Source organism: Protomyctophum bolini (genome assembly GCF_963924005.1).
Source record: "Protomyctophum bolini genome assembly, chromosome: 3".
In the NCBI taxonomy this organism is placed as follows: Eukaryota; Metazoa; Chordata; class Actinopteri; order Myctophiformes; family Myctophidae; genus Protomyctophum; species Protomyctophum bolini.
Window position 1 is genome coordinate 44,158,006 of NC_137864.1, and position 18,467 is coordinate 44,176,472.

General features: G+C 41.5%; 3 protein-coding genes across 9 annotated transcripts in view; 2 read left to right on the forward strand and 1 right to left on the reverse strand.

Moving 5' to 3' along the window:
• Window positions 1-4,998, forward strand: part of fhip1aa (FHF complex subunit HOOK interacting protein 1Aa) — a 68,948-nt gene extending 63,950 nt beyond the window's left edge. For all 5 annotated transcript variants that reach the window (XM_080760200.1, XM_080760202.1, XM_080760203.1 and 2 more), the window contains exon 16: window positions 491-4,998. In XM_080760200.1, coding sequence (XP_080616326.1) covers window positions 491-696 — 206 coding nt within the window. In that variant the 3' untranslated portion in view covers window positions 697-4,998. The remainder of the gene's footprint in view (window positions 1-490) is intronic.
• A 4,153-nt stretch (window positions 4,999-9,151) lies between these two features.
• On the reverse strand, window positions 9,152-11,337 carry dctpp1 (dCTP pyrophosphatase 1). Of its 2 annotated transcripts, none has more exons than XM_080759333.1 (2): window positions 11,104-11,337; window positions 9,152-10,603 (listed from the first exon to the last, which is right to left on the reverse strand). In XM_080759333.1, exons 1-2 carry the CDS (start codon window positions 11,203-11,205, stop codon window positions 10,199-10,201), a joined length of 507 nt encoding a protein of 168 aa, XP_080615459.1. In that variant the 5' UTR covers window positions 11,206-11,337; the 3' UTR covers window positions 9,152-10,198. The 2 variants fall into 2 exon arrangements, with proteins under 2 accessions (XP_080615459.1, XP_080615458.1); XM_080759332.1 differs by having other exon boundaries at window positions 11,086-11,337.
• Window positions 11,338-11,931: 594 nt separating this feature from the next.
• Window positions 11,932-18,467, forward strand: part of gatb (glutamyl-tRNA(Gln) amidotransferase, subunit B) — a 34,810-nt gene continuing 28,274 nt past the window's right edge. For both annotated transcript variants that reach the window (XM_080756685.1, XM_080756686.1), the window contains exons 1-3: window positions 11,932-12,068; window positions 13,363-13,516; window positions 13,893-14,006. In XM_080756685.1, the coding sequence (XP_080612811.1) occupies window positions 11,962-12,068; window positions 13,363-13,516; window positions 13,893-14,006 (375 nt within the window). In that variant the 5' untranslated portion in view covers window positions 11,932-11,961. The remainder of the gene's footprint in view (window positions 12,069-13,362; window positions 13,517-13,892; window positions 14,007-18,467) is intronic.

Below are 18,467 nucleotides of genomic sequence, written 5' to 3' on the forward strand. Positions count from 1 at the left end.
TTTACAAGATATAAAACAAAATACTAATATATTGAAAAAAGTAAGAATTTACTAAGAAGGCTAATTAAAGGAATTTTCAAGTGGGTGAACAGAATCTTTATTCCTTTCTTGTAAGGTTTGTCTTGAGGACTACTTGAGGACCTTGTTTAGTGATTCTGATTGTAATGTTTTGCTAAAACTATCTCATTGATGTGACACTGATGGCGTTGACAACGTGCCCACACAATATTCTTTTAGTAACACTTTTATAAAATGGAAATAACTAATGCCTAAATGTATGCTCTGGTGCGTGACGCATTGAAACTAACCGATCTACAAACTCAAAACGCGCCGCGAATGAGGCGCTTTATTTAGTATGATCGATCAAGTAGGGCGTTTATTTAGGTCGTTAAAAAAATCTGGAGTTAAGAGGTTTCTGCCCGAGAGCAACGACACCCAACTTGGAACGTTTTTATTCAATGTCTATAAATATATCTATATATTCTTTCAGACAAAAGCCCTGGCCTTCACAGAGGTTCCGGCCAATGGGAAGGGGCGCTGATGTTGCAGAGTTCACCCCCGCCACCACAACCTAAGACCATCTCTCTGGCTCGCACCGACGTCTTCGCCACCGTCCTCTACACGGAGTTCCTCAAAGAGCTGGCGGCCATTGCTCAGGAGCACTCCATATTATCATACATTCCAATGGAGGAGTGACGGCATCCCACAGGGCTCTGCCATGGGTCCCCCCCCCTTTGATACAAAAACAAACAAACACATTTTTAAAGAACAATTTTTGTTTGTTTTGCCCGCTTGAGTTGGCGAGACTTGGGGATTGCATTGTCTGTCTCTCCACGCGCGCGCACATGTTTGTGTGTGTGTGTGTGTGTATGATCTGGTCTGGAAAATGTTGTCCTGAAACGTCATTGGGCAGAATCCCCCTGGCGTCATTATCGTGACGCCACTGGCAGCCCTTTGCGTTACCACATTGACGCCGAAGTCATGTGACCCATGGCGACTGAATACCGGTTGTCTACCATCAGTACATGGCAGTGAAAACGATGCTGGCGCTCTGACAGAAGTGGCTTTGAGCACCGCAAGACGGTGGTCACCTTATTTCGGTGACTGAACTATGGATATGCCTTAAATGTCCACAACATCCGTCAACAACATACGCATTCCGTTGTCGTTAACATGGTATGCAAAAGTGTATGTAATTGGATTCAGCCTCGTTTGCATCTTATATTTTCCGACACTACTTGACGAAGAATGAACCCTGGGTATCAATTTATTTCTACAGCTATTTTTTAGGTAACTTTTAAAACAAAAGAGAATAATATATTTTTCCAAGATAATCAGTGGGCCTTAGCAGAGTACATATTTTAGCCTAAATGTATTTTCCTTTTTAACTGCAATACTGTTGGATGTTCTTGGCACTTGCCTTGTATACATCCAAGCACAACGTTCCAGATATTCAGCAGGAGAATACTGACCTACTCCATGATATTTGAATGACCAGCAAATAACATTTTGAATGCGGCCGCTTCAATATAGGTCAATAAACCAAAGACACGAATGGAACCTTGGAACTGTGGGAAGTTAAAAAGAATATCTGAGTAATCATCTTCCCTGACTTCTGTCCTAATCGGTTTTACTTTTCCTTCAAATACCAGCTAGATAGAAGGTCCTGGGTTTGATTCCCGCTGGGGACGCTGTGGGTGCTGGCGGCGTGTTCTCTCCTCCGTGTCATCAGTGCCCATACCGCAGGTGGGGTTGGCGAAAGGGCCTTTCTGTGTGGAGTTTGCATGTTCTCCCCGTGTCCCCTAGGGTAGGTACCCTCACAAAAAACATGCAGTAATCCTGGTCTCTAAACTGCCTGATGGAGGGGAAAGGAACTGGTTGGAATAACGTGTTCCTTCCACGCGCTACGTCCAACCGGGGAAACTCACCCCCTGTCGGGTGAAAAGAAGCAGCTTGGACGCTCATGCATTGAAGGAAGCATGAGGTCAGTCCGTTGCTCTCCCCAGGTTGGCGGAGGGTGTGTAGAGCCCAGGATCACATTAGATAGTTGACATTGGGTGAAAATGGGTTGCAAAATCGAGGGATAAAAATTTAAAAAAAGAAAGGAAAAAACAATACCAGGCCTTGTCTGAATGTCTTCTCAACAACCAGCTGTGACTACGATGTCCAAAACTCAAATGTGGTACTACAATATGTAACACTAATAGTGTATTAAGGTGGTACTACCATACTGTATGTAACACTACTAGTGTATAGTATGTGGCCTTTCTCGCGTGTTGCTGCCTTGTCGATTCCACAAGACAGTGGTTCTCAAACTGTTTCATGTATTTAAAAAAAATATAGAGAAAACGAGAGAAATGTGATGCTATGTTAACTACTTTTGCTGGGAACCCCCTCAAGGACCCCTGGGGGTCCCCAGTGCCCCTCTGAGAACCGCTGCCATAGGATTGCGTGCTCAACAGAACCGTCGTGCGGAGAACAGTGTTCCCATGTTGCTCTGTGAGGTTGGGCCTTTGAAAGTGCAGCACAATCTGTGTTCTGACTGTTAACAGAGTTCTTATTGGAGTAATGTTTGCACAGGTGGCATTGTCATTTTCACTTACACAGGTAGACACATTAAAGGTAGTTTATTTTTATTTTTATATTGTTTGGTTTAACCCATTTTGGGCGGGGACCCTTTTTGGTGTCAGCATTATGCTTTAGCTATTGAAAAATAGCAGATCTACAAGCTTGTAGGTCTGCTATTTTTGAAAAATCGAAGAACGACTGACATAGAAACATAGCTTTTTCAGAAAACTGTCAGGTTGTAGAAGACGTTTTTTTAATCTGATCTCAGGTCAGAATGGGTTAAACATGTTTATTTCATGTTAAAAAGTGAAATGTCTATATTCTGATAATAATCAGAATGTATAGAAAGGGTACATTTTCAGGTGGTTTGCCAGTTTCATCCAGTCAGGAGAGAGTAGTATACTCATGTATCAGCTTCAATTTTATAATGTTTCAGTTCCAATTTGGTTTGAATGATCACATTCTTTGTTCATCACTTACAATTCCACTTGTTAATCCTGTATCCTTTATAAGGAAACGGGGTAGGCCGAGAAACAGCTGGAGACGTTCCACTCTCCAAGACCTAAAGAATATTGGAATGAGCTGGCAGGAAACAAAAGCCCAGAAAAGATGGAGAGCTCTGGTGAACGCCCTATATGCCCCTCAACGTGGTAAAGTAAGTCTCCTGATTAGATCAAATTGGTATCCTAACCTGAAAAAGGCCTTTGCAAAGATTACCATCAGAATATAGAGTCATTTATCCACTTATTTAACAACAACAAAATCACTTACAGGAAGTTACAGCACCTTTCATTTTCACACATTGACAATGTACACATACCTGTTAAATCACTCTTTTTTTTTTGTTGTTGTGCAGAATGCAAATCATATTTATTGTGTCTTTAAGGTTCTTATAAGTCATGAAATGAGGTTTCAAGATTTAAATGTATATGATGTTGTTTGTATATGACTTGTTCAGAACTGTACCTCAGGAGCTTCTGAATGTAGGCTACACAGCTTTCCTACAGCCTTTAGTGAACTCGCTTTCCCACAATGCATCAAGGGAAGAATCACAGACTTCACATGTCCCAACCAGGATGTTTCTTAGTGTTGTACTATTTCACCTTAACTTAGTACTGCTTTATAACATATATCAGTGGTTCTCAAACAATGGGTCTGGAGGGACCGCGTTTTATCCACTTATCCACACTACAATTGTATCCCTATATTTAACAATACATATTTCAAAAGATTAAAAAAGAAAAATACAATAAATACTTTTTTTAAGAATTCGAGATTTATAGAACAAGAATAATCCATACATACACATGAAAATACCAGACTCACAATTCATCACACCGTGACACCTTGTAAGATTGTAGTTAATAAGCTTTTCAGTAAAACGCGTCCAGTCTGCAAGGACCTTTGAGTGTTTAATTCATATTAATATCATTGTAAGTTTGGGTCCCGGAAAGACATCAAATGTATCTTTTGGGTTGCACAGTTTGGGAACCACAGATGTGTATTATACACACTATGTAAACACATATTTCAAGGAAGTATATATAGGACTCTATGCAATGTTTTTGATATTTCAGGTATTTCACATAGCGGTTGCATATTTCCTGATGGACAGGGGTATTTATGTAGGGTATTTAAAGGGGTATTTTTTTCCATTTCGAGAAAGTTTCTATTGCCATATTTTTCGGTAAGGTTGTGCTAAAGATGTTCTCGCGTTCTTTTTCCATCACTGTCCTTTTGAATAGAGAGCATTTAAACCTTTGTACTAAATGGTATTAGCGATGTTCAGTTCTAAAGCAGTGACCGTTGCATCTCACATTTCTTATTTTGAGGGTTAAAGACTGTTCTGGTTAAACTTGCCTTTACTTCAGTCCAGAAACTGGACATGAGTGTTTCTGTCAAGTACACTTTGTTACATGAAGCGGTACAGTTGTATGAGATGCTTCTTGTTCATGCCTCTACCACAGCAGTTTACTATACGATTAAATACTAGAGATGCACCCATGTGTCGGCCACACATCGGTATCCGCCGATATTTGCCGTTATCGTTCAATATGGGTATCGGCAAATAAAACTGACCTTAACCGATGGCAGTAGCGGATATTTATCTGTTGTTGATAAGCATACATTTTGCATTGGCTACGTTGGAGTGTTGGTTATCTGCAGCCTACCAAGCTGTAGATTCTGAACATTTATTTATTGTTTGATTGTACTTGTTTCCCTGGCACACAAGGGGGAAATAAAAACAACACAAACTAAATAAACATCAGTATCGGCTAAATTGTCATATTAAACATTGGTATCTGTATCGGCCAAGAATTTCCATATCGCTGCATCCCTATTAAATACCTATCAGTTAATGCATCAGACTTGTTCTTTTTTTTTTTGATCGTATATGCACAGGAATGAATTAAACAATCCTACAACTACTGTTCTTGGGAAGGTTGTGCCATTTTTGGAGATGTATATGTTTCAATTCAAACTTGGCTATTTGGGGGTGTATACAGTTATACATACCATATACCGTTAATATGTGCGTGTGTGTTAGGTTGCGCACAGGTGGTGAAAAACAACCATGCTGTTTTTGTGCTCAGACCCAGGCAGCCAGCCAGCCACACACATAGCTCCGTAAGGGAGTGGTTGCACCACTCAAAAAGTTAGAATATGGACCTTTCCTTACTGTTGTGCCAGTCTGGACTGATATGCACAACACTTCCTTCTCAGATACATGATACAGTACTGTGTACGTTGTTGCATCACAGCACAGTGTTGTCTGGCAATGTGGTTTATGAAAAGCTTCAAGTTGGCATGCAGGTTGGAAACCACATTTAAGGACCAGTTTGTGTCACTATTGTTATTCCAAAGATACGGTTACATCCTGTTCTCACGCCTCGTAGGCTCACATTTCCATCCCCACACACAACCAGGTTGATGTGACGTGGTTTGTCACCGGTGTTTTGAGACACAAAGGCAACAACTCCTTCCAATAAAGGTAGCTAGTGTGAAATGGAAAATGGATGTACGTACTGTACATAATTTTATTACTGCTATCGGGGCACGGTCACGCCGCTCTTTTCCTCTACATATGATGAGCCAATGCATTTCAATGGGAATGGAGCGGCTTGCTGCCATTTGTCAGAATTCAATTTCCACACTTTAGATAGTTTTTCCCTAAACGCCTGGCCTGCTCCCTGTGGTCTTGGGTTGGGAGGGACTGTGTGTTCTGTGGTAATTGAGTGAACAACAATAAAAGCCTCTGGCAGACTTTTTTTTTATCCGTGGAGGCCTTTGTTCAAATCTAGGTCTGTCTGTGGAGACAGGAGGAGATCCATGTGAAAACTCTCCTTTCATACTGAGCAGCTGGTCACTTATTATCGTACTGCACCAGCACCACATATACTGCCTAGTTTCTACAGGTCGGGACAGGCAGACAGACATGTATTTGATAGATCTAAAGGTCATTCCACGTAGACATCTACCAGTATTGACAGATATACAAGCCATTCCAGATAGAATTGTAACCCATCGTCTTATTACAGTGAATTCACGGAATCTCTGTACCGTGCGTTGCGTATGTCTGTAATCCACGACTTCCACGTATCTCGAGTCGAGAACCATTTGACTGACCGACTTCAATATACTGACTTGAATATATTAAACTGACTTTTGTTTCTGGATCACAGGAACGTTTGTATCTGACTAGTAGTATAGTTTGTACACATTATGGCTGTGGTCAAATGACCACAATGGAAATCCAGATATGTACACATATGTTCATACTGTAGGCTACAGTGCATGCATTTTTTGTTAATAAACATATCAAAAGTATACGTAACTACATTCTTCTAAAATATATGCTTCATAAAGTATATATTTTCCCTCAATACAATACCAAATGTACTCTTCTTCACTCTTCAAACCAATATGTAAAGTTGCAAACACACTTTTATGAATTATCACTTTGCCTCAGGACTTAATTTATTTCTAATTTTATTAGAATATCTAGAACAAAACATAACCCTTTACCTGAATAAGTGACCATAACATCAATCCGAACCCTATTTTATGATTCAAACAGTAGCATCTCAACCACTTTGGTACACAGCTACACCAATAACACCCATAATCTATGTTGACATTAACCATCCATGTCTGTAAATGTCTCCCTGTCGGCCATTCTGTTACACTCCTGCAACATTCCTCGTATTCATCCAATCTTCTTTGCTCAGTATCTAGCTATGAATCAGATGATAATCTGATCTAAAAAAAAATATATCATTAAATCTAATTAATAAACTGTGCCCCAGCAAACATTAAAGTCAGTGGTAATCTCAAATCGTCAGTTAATAGCAATTACATATTTAATTATGACATAGTACGTCTTTAATCTGCAGGAGGCGGTCATCCATTCACGCATGGAAAACCAACCATTTACCTCAAGATAACCTGACTGAGGGTCAGACCTAAAGCTTCCAGGGCCTGTTTTATTATAGTTCATTAATTACACGACATCGCTGTCGGGCAGAACCCTCTTATCGCAATGTTTTAACAGGTTTTTTTTTTGTAAATGAATGCCCAACTTGAGAAATCAGATCGAGCTTGTAGTCGTAGATCTGCTACTTTTTAATTTTAATCATGAAAAAAATCCTAACTATTCACTGCTTAGGACAAGTAGCTACCATACAACTCCTTGAAGGTACAATGCAAAATATCTCTGTCAATGTTCAGTGTTGTTAAACTCATTTAAACTAGGAATGATGCTGTGCAAATACAGCCACATGCTGTACACACACTAACCACAAGAGGGAGCTCATGGATCACCTCAGAGCTGTAGAGCAGGGATACTCAAATAGATTTACCTGTGGGCCACATTACAAAAATGGCAAGGGGCCAGTAGATAAAATTACGACATTAATGATACTTGATAACTTCTCTCTTTCAATTGCTTTATTTTCGCAAAATGTATCAAAGTACAATGTGCATGCACACAATATGTAAATAAATAAATGTGTTACATTTTCTTGCATAAACACAAAGAGCTGTTTCCATAACTGCACAAATTATTGCACATAACATGAGTAGCTGTTATAATAACATAATAACATAACATGAGTAGCTCTTTGCCTGCCTGCCTGCCTGCCTGTCTGTCTGTCTGTCCATGAGTAGTTATTTGTCTGTCTGTCAATGAGTAGCTGTCTTACTGTCTGCCTGTCTATGAGTAGCTGTCTGCCTGCCTGTCTATGAGTAGCTGTCTGTCTGCCTGCCTGTCCAATTGTCCATGAGTAGCTGTCTGTCTGCCTGTCTGAGTAGCTGTCTGCCTGCCTGCCTAATTGTCCATGAGTAGCTGTCTGTCTGCCTGTCTATGAGTAGCTGTCTGCCTGCCTGCCTAATTGTCCATGAGTAGCTGCTCTGTCTGCCTGTCTATGAGTAGCTGTCTGCCTTCCTGCCTGTCCAATTGTCCATGAGTAGCTGTCTGCCTTCCTGCCTGTCCAATTCTCCATGAGTAGCTGTCTGTCTGCCTGCCTGTCTATGAGTAGCTGTCTGCCTGCCTGCCAGCCAGCAAGTTGGTTAACAGAAAATAAATAGTTATGGCTGAGTAAAATAAAATACAATAAACACAATTTGCCTGAAAATAGATTACCCAGCTATGACCTTTTTCATGAAAAAAAAATGAGTAGTGATATGGCTGACTGAGTAAAATAAAACAATCTACCTGAAAATAAATAGCTATAAGTGAAGAGCAATTTCCGCAATTACCATTTCCGCAATTTCCATTTCCGCAATTTCCTCAATTTCCATTTCCGCAATTTCCATTTCCACCATTTCCGCCATTTCCGCAATTACCATTTCCGCAATTTCCATTTCCGCAATTACCATTTCCATTTCCAACTATTAATGGCAGCTGGGTTTCATCATTCAAATAAAATAGAATTCTGTCCGTTTAGCTATAAAATTATGTCAGGGAATAGGGATACACAGTATATGTCTTTCATTTGCATTGCATCTCCCCCCCCCCCCCCCCCAAGCTTTTATTTTCGTTCGAGTAATAGTACAACTTTAATAGTATCACTTATAATAATGTAATTAAAGATAACTTCATTCTGATTTATTTATTTTTATTTCATTTTCCAGATTTTTCTTTCCTTTTTTTTAGATTTTCATTGGTGGGCCAGTCATAATGGTCCCGCGGGCCTGATGTGGCCCGCGGGCCTGAGGTTGAGTATCACTGCTGTAGAGACTACAATGGAACTCTCTTGTGTAGCTGCCTACAATCATAGCATGTTTAATCTGAAATGGATTCCACAGCCGTTGCTTTATGTATCAATAGATCAAGTTGGAGATTCTGAAACTGGGCCGAAGTGGCTGAGTCACTGTAAACTGTAAATCCCTCATCTTATCTCGATATCCATCCATTCCACTCTGCCATTTAAGCCTAATTTATAACGAGTTAAAAAAAAACAGTGTTGCTTGCCGTTAAGAATAGATCTAAAAGCCAACCTCTGCATCAAGGGATGAGCAACATGGGGATAACTTTTATTCTCAATGTTATTCACACACACACACACACACACACACACACACACACGAGAAGACAGCAGGTTGAACTGGAGGCACCTTTACTTCAGGAAGAAGTCAGTTACAAAACAATGACATTGTGACATACTCCATTAAACATCTGGTTCTAAAAAAAATAAAATAACTAAACACTCCCTATTGCATTCCACGACTTAGAATGTTCAGGTGTTGAAGGTCTGAGGTCATCTGCTGCAGTGGATTTCATTTACAAGATCAAGATCATCACTCAAAGCTTCATTCATACTTGGTTGTGTACCAGTGTCTGTCACCAAAATGAGCAGATCTACAAGCTCAGTATGTGTTGCAGGGAGCTTGCAGATGCGATATTTCCATTTGGTTTGAGTGATACTGGCGGGCAAACCAAGTATAAATCGAGCCTTAGCTGCCTTACCACTCATTGGAATCAGTTTGAGAGTAGATGAAGTGCTCAATGTGAATGTACTACTCTTTCAGTGAAAACCTTTTCCTCCCCGACAACAAAAACTGAAAAATCTAACAATACTCAGGGGGAAAACATGAACATCAATGAAAAGTGATGAAATGTAGAGAGGAAAGTAGCACAGAGAAAGTACAGATTCCTCTCATGTGCGCTTCCTACTGTTCATTTTACTTTGGGCAAGCAGCTAAAACAAGATATAGTAAGAACAGTGAACATAACAATGAACATCTTTAGCATATCTGAGTTGAGTACAGATGGCAGATACAGCAGTACTTATCAACCAATATTGTCCATGAAGCGAACATTCAGACATCTTGAACATGTGCTTTCCATTATTTGAGTTAAGCCTAATTTATAACTCCAGTGTTGCTTGCCGTCAAGAACATAATTTTAAAAAAGCTGATTGGCTCGACAAGGCCAATGGACGCCGTTGTGCGAGTAAGCAGCTTTTTCTTTTTCTCAATGTTATGCTCCATTGTATGATGGTATAGCGAGCCAATACCAGATATACAAGCTCACAGACTTGTAAATCGGCATACGTCAAAGTATAAATCAAACTCAAAACGGGTTTCGTCTCGTCGCAAATCTCCGGTCCGAGGCGGCGAGCTAGGCTTTTTAGTCCTTGTATTCGGTGTACTTCTTGGCGGAGCCTTGCACCTTGCTGGCGGGGTACTTCAGCCGGTTGAGGGCCATCTTGCGCAGCACGGCTTGCGGCAGGTCGACGTGGCACTTCTCCGCCAGCTCCACCAGGTAGATCATGACGTCGCTCAGCTCGTGGGCCAGCTGCTCCCGCTCCGCGTCCGTCCAGCCGGGCAGACCCTCGGCCACCTCGCCCCGCCACTGGAAGAGCTCCGACACCTCGCCCACCTCTCCCACCATGGCCAGCAGCAGGTTGCGGGGCTGGTGGAACTGGTTCCAGTCCCTCTCGTCCGTGAACTCGGCCTGCATCCGCCGGATATCCTCCAGCGTGGGCTCGCCGGTGAAGGTGAATCTCTGGGCGCCTCCGGTTCCGGTTCCGTTCTGCACACAGTTGCGGGAGGGAGGGAACCTCAGTTTAGTGGCTGGGCGTAATGGACAAACTTGAAATAGCACAATGGATTTAACAAAAATACCTCAATATCAATATTCTGATTATGTTGTAGGATGACTAGTGTATGCTTATACTAAATATTTAGACAATATGTTTGAGAAATAATCAATAATATTAAACTTTTGACTGTACTTACGTCAATCAATCAAGCCTTTAGTATAAATTAACGGATTGCATAAAGACAAACAACAGCTAGAAGTCAGGCAAGTCTGAAAACTACATCATTTCCCTGTAAAACTGCTATCAAGAACTAATTTGATGCAAGAGATTATGTATAATGTTACTCAGACTGTCTGCAGCTCCTTTAAAACCATGAAGAGGTCTCATTTTTGCCAATCATATTACTTCGTTCTCATCCCTGCCATAAATATCTGTGGCCTCGGCTATAACAACATGATATATTGGTAAATACCTCAGTTGCACTGCTCACTTTATGCTTGTTGTTGGGAGCTTCTTCCCTGGTGTGGTTGTTGGAGGGTTGACTTGACAACACGCCGTTCAGAGCGTGGACATCTTTACCGTTCGTCGCCATCCCGTTTTGTTGATGTTAACACTTAAAAATAAACGTAAATCTTAAAAGTAGTTGTGAAAACCTGCTGTAAACTTTAAAGTAAACAACGCGCTTCAAGATCACCACGCGAAGAAGTCCCGCCACGTCCAGAGGAGGAAATTACGTACCCGGCTTCGGAAGAAGAAACTGGTTACCAGTGTTGCCATGTCCGCTCATTATAAGTAATTTTTTATATCTATGGTTTTTCCTGTAAAGTTGCTTACAAATTTTGGTAGTTGAGGGTTGTGTTTTTTTTGCTTGGTTCCTAATGTTGGTAACATTTTCAAGTCAAGGACCCCCAAATTGATATATATTTGTGATTTGTCTGCGGCCCACCCTCATCTGCAAACATGTTATGGCATGCCACTGATGCCAGTAACCCCTATACAAGATTTGTGAAGGTTTGTGAATCGATTATTATTATTATTTTTTAATTGCAGATCTACAAGCTCACAACGCGTCGCGAGCTTGTAGATCTGCTATGCATGAATTTACTTTTTAACTTTTTTTCATAGACCTGGTCTCTTGTTTCTCTCATACAATCTGGCAACACTGCTGGTTACGTTTTGAAGGAGGATGCCCTGATAATTCTGGTCTTTGTAGTTCTGTGTTATGACATTCTATCACCGGGCTCGCCCAAATAAACTCCATCCCCCATAATCCTCCACGACAGCAGCCGCAATCGGCAACATGGCAGCCTCCTCTGGAGTCCTGCTTCTCTCTAACATCAACAAAACAATGTCGTTTTATCCTATAACTAATACATTACACAGTCTGTGCGTCGTCAGGCTAATAGGCACGTGCGTTCCACGATGCAAAAGTCAACCACAGCTGAAAAGAAAAAGGTACAGTACAGTACTGTGTCTGTATACTATAAAATTGACTGCACACTGCACAGTCAGGCTGTTAGAAGTGCATCTGTGACTTGGTTGATTGATTGAATACTTTAATGTCTTTATTAACAGTTTGCCAGTGGTACGATTTTTTACAATGATTGCTAAAAGGATACCACAAAAAGGGACTTGTTTCCATTGTGGTTCTCACTGTGAGATGCACCTGGCTTTAGTACTTTAGTCTGGTTTACTTTATCCCCCTATAATAGAGCTACCCCTATAATATAATATATATATATTTTTATTGTACATTATTTATATTTTATCTGCACTAGCTCAGATCAGTAGAGGTCACATACTGCTATCCCACCATTCTGTTGCATGAGTGTAGTATTATTTATTAGCCTTGCTTGGATCAATACTATCATAGATTATTCAATGACACTTGATAAAATATCCAAGGCACTTTATTGCTAATTTATTTTCCCATTAATATTCTGTGTATTCTATATTATATATATGTGCCTCTGCTTTCAATATCCGACAGTATGCATTTCCAAATAGGTGATGCACATAGCCGCAATTTGCAACTCTAGATTTTTTTACAATGGGTAGATTCAACCCATTGTAAAAAAAATCTAGAGTTGCAAATTGCGGCTAGTGATGCACACATAAATGTTATTTAAAATTGTCTACACTTTATTACTTAACTTACTGTTGTTGACTATACCCTTGTATTATAACCTTACCATACTTGTATTGTTATACTTGGTTTTGATTATATATGGTCTCTGTCGTGTGGAAACCTCACTCACAACAACACAAGCGTGCAGAGCTGCTACTTTTGAAGTGGGGCATTCAAATAATTTATGAAAAACCCCACAGAAAGTTAAAATATGGAGATGAGAGGTTTCTGATACTGGACATTGCAAGTGCAGTCTGGCAGATCACCATCTCACAGCATCATTTCACTGAACACACTGTACTTGTACCAGCATGTAATCATATTAACATCCACTTCATATAGAGCTTTTCTTGGTACTCAAAGTCACATTACACAGCAGAAGAAATCAAAGAAAGAGCTTTGTCTTTATTAAGAGAATAACTAGTTTAAAAGGCTGAAAACGAAGCAAAGAACAACGAGGCAGAAAGGGGGATTATAATTAGTGATGAGTTTTGAGGTAGGCTTTGTGGCAAACGAGAAACCTCTTTAATCTTGAATGTAAATGAGTAATATGACTTAATTCTGTCCTGTCTCAGTAGTCAGTACCACTGCTGGCTCATCCTTGTCTCATTTGTACTATAGTGCTGCCCAGGAGTTGGTTAGCGTGGTGGGGCTGGAGATCCATGCACAGATCCAGTCCAACACAAAGCTCTTCTCGGGGTCTCCGGTTCGATTCATGTCACCACCTAATTCCCTGGTGTCCCTTTTTGATGCGTCATTACCCGGCACTTTACCGGTAAGGATTGTTTACAGAACTGTTTAACTTAACCCATTTTGGTGTTTTAACTAAGTATTATGTTATACTTTAGCTATTGAAAAATGGCAGATCTACAAGCTCATAGCTTGTAGGTCTGCTATTTTTGAAAATTCGTAAAAATGCAGCACACATCTTTGAATATATATTCTTTCAGAGCGAATGTTTTTTTGTTTATTTCGACGTCAGGCCTAAATGGGTTAAAGAACAATTACAGTTTTTGTTTAGTCGCCCACGTCTGGGATGTACAGTACATAATTGGCTATTGGCTATTTCAAACCTCCTAATTTTATTACCATACAAGTTAATGGCAAGACAGCGTAGCATACACATGGTATTATATGTTATGTGTCCTCAGGTCCTGAACAGGAGGTGTGTTGAGGCAGCGGTCATGACAGCACTGGCTCTCAACTGCACTATCAACAGGAAGTCACTGTTTGACAGGAAGCACTACTTCTACGCCGACCAGCCAGTGAGTAGCTCTGCGTGATTATGAATCCCATCTCGGCTCTAGGAGAGAAAGATACTTGGATAGTCATTCAGACCTGTCTGAATGGCTCGCAGCCCCAGGCAGGCATAGTCTTACTGAGGATAGGGTTACGGTTAAGTTTAGGTATAGGTATAGTTTAAGTTTTACTGAGGTTAGCGTTAAGGTTAGTTGTAGGCTTAGTCTTACTGAGGTCAGGGTTAGGTTTAGGTTTAGGCAGACATAGTTGCAAAAACGAGAACTGTCAATCACAGCAACTTGTGGCCAATCACAATGGGGTTTGCCTAGCCCTAGAGCTTCTGTGGGATCCATAATAATGTGTCCCATCTGTTCAAACAACACAATTGCACAATTGCAATAATGAAAATGTTATTACCATGTGTAATTTGGCTGCTCAGCCTTCAGTACTGTCTGACGTGTCTGTCAGAATATATACTGTACTGTACTGTTTGTTTTTTTTGTTTGTTAAAGAGGGTGATTGAAGCAGGCTTTTTATCTCTTTTGTATTATGGAGACTTAATTTGTAGGAATGCAGCTCCTCCACGCATAAACGTTTTGACTCTGTCTGTCATTATGCTCTCTGACGTATTACTGCCGATAAGTATGATACACATTACACACCACAGTGTTTTATATGATAATATAGCAGGCTGGTCTTCTGGCAGAGGTGAAATATACTTTTTGGTATTAGTTTTGTTTTTAAAGCCTTCATTGGAAAATTACCTCCTTATATCACAACCATGCTAGATTGGAATCATGGACGCTATATTTGACACGCGCAAATGACTGGCTTACACTTAAAGGTTAAAATGAGAAAGAGGCTGCACACTCGTAGCCACGATGCTGTATATTTATTATTTTCCAACGTTTCGACCTTTCGGCCTTCTTCAGGGAATGACACTTAAAGGTTCCCAGATTACAGGCTGAACTCGGAACGATAGCCTTTTGTTTTGACGACCCAGCTACTTTGGAATGATCACGTTTGATTGCCGTCACGGTTCGCTACAGTAGCTTCACTTCATATTCATCGAATATACTGTCCCATGATGTCCTAACAATATAACATTACCTGAATGATTGAATCAGGGCCAGCTCAGTCTGAAGATCAATATTTCCATTTCATCTGCAGTTTGATAGACAGTTCTGGTTCTTAGAGCTTCATACGGAAAAAAGTTTGTGTTTGAAACTTTTATATCGTTACGGTTGTGTGTGGAAAGTGAACCTCATTATATCCCAAACTGTGACCTTTCATGATTCAAATTTAAAAAAAGTAGCAGATCTACAAGCTCAAAATGTGTGTTTGAGCTTGTGGATATGCTATTTGTGCTACTTTTGCGTGACACTGTGATATGACGACGTAGGCCATTCATTTACGAAAAATCATGAAAAGTTTTCAAGACAACAATATCATACCATCCCTAGATTCGACTGTCCCAAAATTGGCAAACGCACGTCCAAACCAAGTGATCACGGCCTTGTGCCGAGTTTGACCTCCTCCAAACAACCTTCTGATTATGGCACACTGTGACGGGAAGTTTGACGGCTGTGAGTGAGACGTTGGGGAACATTACATGCGAGCGCTAAATTGAGCCTCCATTGTCTCACACGGCTGTGCTTCATCGTTGCGTTTCCTTTCCTTCCGCTAAAAAGGAAAGGGGAAAAAAAGCAGCGGGCGAACAGCGGGCGAACAGCGGCGACTCTGGGCGGAAAAAAAACTCCTAGTGGGCGACGGCGTTCCTGCTGTCATTGCGGTATGTAATGTAAACGTATCACCGTTCTGTGTGGAGGGCAAACACAGCAACACATTCATTTGATTGGCTATCGCCGGACAGTGTAGTTCCAAAGGATTGAAGAACGTTCCTCCGCACACGTTTCGACTGTCACCTCTGACTGTCGCCGGGTCCCACAGACAAATAACGCACACGTTTCGACTGTCGCCTCTGACTGTCGCCGGGTCCCACAGACAAATAACGCACACGTTTCGACTGTCACCTCTGACTGTCGCTGTAGTCTGTACTGCACTGTGCTCTGTAACTCAGCTTCCCATCATGCACCTGTGCACAGTGTGAAGTTCAACAGCGCTACTTTGTCACCTGTACTCTAAACAGACTGTGTGCGTGCGTTGCGTGCGTGCGTGCACGTGCCTAAACAGACACTAGGGACATGCATATACAGTAGACACACACGACCACGCTGCTCAACAGTGCCACTTTAGGTCACCCAGCCGTATTGCAGCTGTCCGTGCTCAGACAGACAGACAGACAGACAGACAGAGGGACATACAACATACACAAAGTCACTCATAGGAGCGGTTGGCACTGCTCAAAAAAATAAAGTCAACACTGTAATCAATCCTCAGTCTTTCATTGGGAATTAGATACGTCACAGATGACTGACGACATCACAAGTTGACCACATGATGTCCCACATCCTCACTGGAGCCTTGCTGTTCCGCATGATTTGATATAAGGTCTGTGTGGGTGTGGCATTGTTCCGTTCTGTGTGCCATGCGTCTATATTTACATGTGTGTAATCCATTGTTTGCGCTCTGTTAATGCCTGTTGATCCAGTCAGCCATTTGTGGAGACTTCAGGCTGCGTTGCTACACATCTGCTCAGTAAAGAGTCGTCTGATCCAGTGTTGCGTTAACGCATTTTGACCTGAAAAAATCATCAGTCGTTTTCAAAAATAGCAGACCTACAAGCTTGTAGCGCGCCACTGGCTTGTAGATCTGCTATTTTTCAATAGCTAAAGCTTAACATAATGCTAACACCAAAAGGGGTTCCCGCCCAGAATGGGTTAAACAGCGTGATGATGAGCAGTCGGTTGGAGCCGTTAAATTGCATTTAGGCTAATAATGGGAGACTTCCACATTAGGCCCAACATCTGAAATATAATCCACGTCTTCTAAAAATTAATCAACACCGAGACCAAGGGGCGCGGACAAATTAATCCAGTCGAAACGTATATCCCCCTGATCGAGTTGTGCATTATTGATATATTCATCTGATTACATTTCCGCGGCATGCAGAATGAATTGATTAAGCGGCTCGCGCCGACTCGCCGTTCCTCGTTTGAAATGAGACTGCAGGCAGGGACGTACGCGTGTAAAGTTTATTTTTAACAGCTCTTTAATAACATGGCCCAGTGGCTCCACACTAATCTACCGGCATGAGCGCGTAATTACAATTTTCTTGAAATATTATGTTTTCAAATAAACAGACGCGGGCCTATACGCGGGATATATAGAATCCATGGCGTTTGTTTAACCCATTTTGGGCGGGAACCCCTTTTGGTGTTTTAAAGCATTATGTTAAAAAATAGCAGATCTACAAGCTTGTAGGTCTGCTATTTTTGAAATGTCGTGAAAAAGGGGCCGCGAACATTTTTAACTAAAATATTGGCTTCTGAGGGGTCCCTGGAACTACATATTTTGAGATGTGGGTCCGTGGCCCAATAGAGATAATTCTGGGGGTCCTTGACATATGAAAAAGGTTGAGCACCGCTGACATAGAAACATGTTTTTTTTCAGAAAAATGTAGGATATAGAAGCCTTTTTTTTTTTATCGACCTCAGTCCAAAATGGGTTAATGAGTGTAATGAATCTCGTTGTGAGGGTGTAAGGGTGGAATATCAGTTACTTAGTGATGGGAGGCAGAAGCGTGGTTAAATAGTAAAAACTTTATCACCAGGCGGGCAGTTTGTCAGGCACCTGCTTCTCAGTGCGTGGTCCGGACAGCATACAGTATACTCGTATAGAGTTAAAATACATGGCGTACTGTATGCTGTCAAATCCTGAGTGTATAGAGTCTATAGACCATATTCACACGGTGGCCGCCTTTCGAGGTGTTTGAAGTTAAATATAAAAAAAACCCTATAAAACATTTCAAAGAGAAAATGATGAGCGTATCGGCGTATGTGTCCACACAGTAAGCTGCATTTGTTTAACAGTTTGAATAGAGCTTCTTAGTGAAAGTCTGTAGGTGCCAAAGTTTTGAGAATATAGGTGTAGGATATACAGTGTTGGGGAGTATTAAGCTACATGTAGCTGAGCTACGTAGCTTAGCTACATTTTGCTGTAGCTTGTGGTATTTTAGCTACATTCATATTTGTGTACCTCGTCAAGTAGCTCAGCTACTTTTTGGGTCATTTTTTGTAGCTTAGCTACTCAAGTTACAAGCTACAATTGTGGGTCTCCCAGAGGGGAGGAGGGGTCTCCCAGAGGGGAGCAGGGGTCTCCCAGAGGGGAGGAGGGGTCTCCCAGAGGGGAGGAGGGGTCTCCCAGAGGGGAGCAGGGTGGGGGGGTCTCCCAGAGGGGAGGAGGGGTCTCCCAGAGGGGAGCAGGGTGGGGGGGGTCTCCCAGAGGGGAGCAGGGTGGGAGGGGTCTCCCAGAGGGGAGCAGGGTGGGAGGAGGGGTCTCACAGAGGGGAGCAGGGTGGGAGGGGT